This window comes from Gekko japonicus, unplaced genomic scaffold (assembly GCF_001447785.1).
Source record: "Gekko japonicus isolate JY-2015 unplaced genomic scaffold, Gekko_japonicus_V1.1 scaffold4127, whole genome shotgun sequence".
Lineage (NCBI taxonomy): Eukaryota > Metazoa > Chordata > Lepidosauria > Squamata > Gekkonidae > Gekko > Gekko japonicus.
Genome location: NW_015169303.1, coordinates 3,569 through 8,616, shown reverse-complemented (window position 1 = coordinate 8,616; position 5,048 = coordinate 3,569). Strand labels below are relative to the sequence as shown.

Below are 5,048 nucleotides of genomic sequence, written 5' to 3'. Positions count from 1 at the left end.
GGGAGTGCAAGGAAGCCCCGCCAAGGCCCTCCCTGGCCCCAGGCAGGCAGGGGTCAGGAGAGGCAGGGAGGAAGCAACTTACCCTTCCTCTTCTCCTGCCTCCTCCTGGCTGAATGAGGGCCGGAAGCGGGGCGGCCGGAAGCAGGGGGTGGGACTTCATCATGTGCCCTGCCCCTCATACCTCACCCGGGGGAACTGCGATCCCCCACGATCCCCCCCGAAATGACCTCTGCTCAAGCCCGTGTGTTTAGTCCACTTGAACTTTTTAACGAGGCTTTCATTGGGCCCTTGTATGTTTTTAACTGTCTTTCTAATAGATACACACATTTTTGTATAAGTTTCATCTAGGTTTTTAATACTGGCCCTTTCTCAGACTTCTTTCTTACCCTCGTGGTTCTCGATTCCAGTTTTTGGGGTAAAGTTTGTTCCCCCCACCCCACCCTGTGTCGTAATATCGAATCGACCTGTAGAGGGAGCAAAACACATGCAGAACAGACTACCCCCCCCAAGAAACAGGAACTTACGAGTGAGGAAACGAGAATGCGGGAAAGCGCATTGTCTAGGGTTCCCAAATGGCGCCGGGGGGCGGGGAATCCCTCGCTTTGATGGCCCGGTTTTCGACGCGACGAAAATTGGGCCCGGGGGAAACCCCACCCCCTTTGTTTTCCCCTCAAATGGCGTGGCCCCGCCCCCAGCGTGCGACGTCACTTCCGGGAGACGTGCACGCACACGCCTTTGACACCGGCCGGGAGCCCCCTGCTCCCGGCCAAAACAGATTTGGCAATCCTAGCATTGTCCCAGCAAATCTCCGAAAGAAAGCTTTTGTGGATGGACCTTTTGGAGCACGTGGGCCAGGAAAGGCTTTGGAGAGGGAATTAAAGTGCATAAAAGAAAACAAAACAACAGGACTGGAGGCGGAGGGACTCTTACAAGTGGAGTGCCGCCCATCTCTCCTGTGAGGAGGCCTCAAGGTGGGGTTTGGAGGCAGAACCTGGTCCGGCCCTGAGGACGCTTCCTGGCAGGTGCTCTCTCCGCCCTGCATGAATCCGGCGCACACCATGTTGCTGCTGTAGTAATAAGGATACGCCTGCTTGCACTGTGCGTTGGCGATGATCGGCTCTCGCAGGCACTGCAGTTTGTCGGGGTAGGCGACTGCAAAGAGACGTTGCACCGTTAGGAGGGGGCCTCCACCCCTGGGTTACTCGAGACCTTGGATCCCCGGCCGGCAACTCGTTCCTCGTTTTTAAACAGAGGCCATTTTTTTTTAAACCGAGCAAGAGCAAAACGGTCGTCCGCGTGGAACAAGGAGACAGCCACTTCGCACAGTGCCGACAGAGCACGGAGCAGAGGACAGACCGAAGTTGGGGTGCATCTGTCACGTGACCACTGGGGGGGTCACAGCTTCGTCATGTGCCCCGCCCCCCGTACCTCACCCGGGGGAACTGCGATCCCCCGCGATCCCCCCCGAAATGACCTCTGGAGTGACGTCATATCGTAGTGATAGACCCAAATTCGGGGGGGGGAGTATTCCCTCTAAACTGAGTTAGTGTGAGCTAGCTCACAGTTTTTTAGCCTCCGGCTCACTCATTTTTGTCTTTGGCTCAGGAAGGAGGGCTCCAGAATAAACAGAGCCAGTCTGGTGTCGTGGTTAAGTGCGCGGACTCTGATCTGGGAGAACCAGGTTTGATTCCCCCACTCCTCCACTTGCACCTCCACTCCTCCACTTGCACTCCTCCACTTGCACCTTGGGCAAGCCGTAGTTCTGATAAGAGCTGTCCTTGAAAAAGAGCAGTTCTCAAAAGAGCTCTCTCAGCCCCACCTGCCTCACAGGGTGTCCTGTTGCGGGGAGGGGAAGGGAAAGGAGATTGTGAGCCGCTCTGAGACTCCTTCAGGTGGTGAAGGGTGGGGGTATAAATCCAATCTCCTCCTCTCCTCCTCCTCCTCCCCTTTGGCGCACCGAGCCCTTCCCTGGCCTCCCTGTGGCTCCAAGACTCACCTCCGTGGGTGAGGAGGTTCCCCCAGCCGGAGACCAGGCACCAGGTCCCGGCCGCTGGGCAGCTGGAAGGCAGCGGGATGGGAGCGACGTACTGGTTGAATTTCGCTGGCTGGGCCAGTTTGACCAGCATGATGTCGTTGTCTTGGGTCTTGTCATTGTAGTTGGGGTGGCGTATGACCAGGGCGGCGTTTATGTTCTGCTCTGTGCCCTCCATCCGGGTCGTATCGGTCTCGCCCAGGTGGGCGACCAGAGTGTTTGCCCTGTGTATGTTGGAAAAGAAGAGGATTCTGTGGGGCAGCCACCCCAAAACTGATACCCGTCAATGTCTACTTGTTCCTGCCTTGAAAAACAGAACCAATCCTGGCTCCCCCCCCCAGTTCACCAGAGCAAGAGGGTCTATAGAAGGACTCCCCAATCCTTTTGAGCCTGCAGGCACCATTGGAATCCTGACACAGTGCGGTGGACGCAGCTGCAAAATGGCTGCCGCAAAATGGCTGCCGCAGGAGGCAGATCCTGCCACAAAATGGCAGCCGCGGGAGGCGGAGCTAGCCGCAAAACGGCTGCCGCAGGAGGTGGAGCCAGCCACAAAATGGCTGCTGCAGCTTACTTTCAGTCACATAGTGCAGGTCCTTGTGCTGTGGTGGCAGCTGCTGACAAAGGAACATTTAAAAAAGAATCTGCACAGCCAATCAAATCTCCCAAGCAAAAGCACCACGTGGCCCCACTTGGCGGGCACCAGGAAGCGTGTAAGTGGGTGCCAGGGTGCGCATGAGCACTGGTCGGCAGGGAGGGAGAACCCATTCGGAAGCAGCTGACTTCATTGTAGGAAAATGCTCGCTTGGACTTTCCCAGTGTTTTTAAATGGCTCTACTGAAAGCAGCCATTTTGTCCTGTGGCAGCCATTTTGTGGTGGTGGTCACTGGCTGCCCTTTCTCAAAATTCAAAAACAGTACCCACAAGTCCAACATGGTTGACGACCCCTGCCATAAACATATGAGAGGCTGCCTCAAGGTAGTTCAATACTTAAGCTGCCATTTTTAGTTGTCATGGCTGCTGCTTAAGAACTCCTGAGATCCCCCCCCCCCCCCGGGGTTGGCTCCATTCACAGTTGAGAATTTCTCCCGTCTATCAAGTTCTGTCTCTGAAGCCACTAGAAGGAGAAGAGCCCCTTCAATCGCCTCTGGCCAGAGACATCATCACTAAGATTGTACTTTACTTGCTATTTGTGTTCGCTTTTAATCGAAGTGAGCCACTGCGGCGGCCATTTTGTTCTGAGGTAAAAACCGAAGGGCCACCTATCTTTTTAAGTTAATAGAACAAAGTCTGAGTCCAGTGGCACCTTTAAGACCAATTAATTCTATGTATAACAAAGTCTAATTCTACGTATAAGCTTTCTGAAGAAGTGCCTGCACACAAAAGCTGATACACAGAATTAAACTTTGCTGGTCTTAAAGGGGCCACTGGACTCAAACTATTGCTTCAGACCAATACGACTACCCACCTGAATCTGTTTCGTTTAAGTTAAGTCAGGGTCTGTTCATGGATTTACTTAGCTAGATCATTTCACCTTCCGTCTCTAGGAGGGGAAGGAAAGTATGCCTCACAGAGGGCTGCTAATTTCGTTGTCTTTTTGAAACATCTGGAAATGCGTTGTGGTTTTTCCCCCCTGACTAAGTCTGCATGCTGAACTGTCTTTTGTTTGCTTTATGATCTAGCTTTATTTCCTTCATGATCGTTTGATTGCTTTAAAAAGTAAAGGTAAAGGTTCCCTTTCTCGAAAGCCAGTCGAGTCCGACTCTAGGGTTGCGGTGCTCATCTCCGTTTCCAAGCTGAAGAGCCAGCGCTGTCCGAAGACGTTTCCGTGGTCATTTGGCCAGCATGACTAAACACCAAGGCGCACGGAATGCTGTTACCTTCCCACCAAAGTGGTACCTATTTTTCGACTTGCAATTTCTTGCTTTCGAACTGCTAGGTTGGCAGGAGCTGGAACTAGAGATGGGAGCTCACTCCGTCATGCAGCACCCGGGTCTCGAACTGCTGAACTGCTGAACTACTGACCTTCCACGGCCTGCAGTTCAGCATGCCACCACAGCTCCTTGATTGCTTTACGATCTGGCAAAACGCTAAAGCTTTGAATAATTGTTAGGTCGCATATTAAATAAGAGCTCAAACAGAAAAGACCCAGAAAATAATCATCTCAGTCCACTCATACAAAATGCAAATTCCTGGCTCATGTAGCCTCAATTTGCATCACGGCCATGCAGGGGAGGGAGATGGGCTTTAACCCTTCAAACTCCACTCAGTTTCACTAAACATGCCTTTAAAATGCCAGTAGCAAGCCAGGAGAGAAACCAAGGCCAAGTTCAGACTGGCAAGTTGAAGCGCTAGGAAGTTGTGGAAAAGAAGACCGGAACAGACCTGCAGATTCACACTGCAGCGAATGAAGCGGGAGGATACCGTGGAGGAAGCACAAGGGAGCATTCGCACTGTTGGCCCGCCCCTGGTGGGCTGTTCGTGGCTGTTTCTGTGCTCTGCTGCATGCGCATGGGCGCCTGCCGCGGAAACAGCCAGTGCCTATTATCAATAACTGCGGGTTGCTCCCGCCTTAGCAGCGCTTGCGTTCACACGTCAGGGAACCGGAATCAACCCGCTCTACACACGGTTCGCTACCACTTTCACCTGGTTCTTTTTAAACTCGGGAGGGAAGCGGCACAAGACGGCTTGAGTATGGCTGGGGGACGCCTGACAGATGTGCCTGTGTGAACCCGCCCCTTTAATCCGCCCCTGAAACGCTCCTGAAACGTTTGGCTGCCGGGCCAAACTGCCAGTCCGGACTCGGGCCAAGTGGGGGTTGAAGGGTTAAAGCCCCTCTCCTGTCCCTGCATGGTCCTGAGGCAAATTGAGGCTGCATGAACTTGGAATCTGCTGCTTTAAATATATATATAACAAAAAGCAGTAAAAATGACAGAAACAACAAAGGAGGGAAATCTACAACTTCTGTTATTCAAACATGATCTGAAACCGGGTGAAAAGAAAACCATGTCTGCCCCCC

General features: G+C 53.0%; 1 protein-coding gene across 1 annotated transcript in view; it reads right to left on the bottom strand.

Moving 5' to 3' along the window:
- Positions 1-2,256, bottom strand: part of LOC107114984 (trypsin-like) — a gene marked incomplete at its 5' end in the record, with an annotated part of 5,190 nt that extends 2,934 nt beyond the window's left edge. Inside the window, 2 exons of the mRNA XM_015416593.1 lie at positions 992-1,152; positions 1,997-2,256. Of these exons, the coding sequence (XP_015272079.1) occupies positions 992-1,152; positions 1,997-2,256 (421 nt within the window). The remainder of the gene's footprint in view (positions 1-991; positions 1,153-1,996) is intronic.
- Between the last annotated feature and the right edge of the window lie 2,792 nt (positions 2,257-5,048).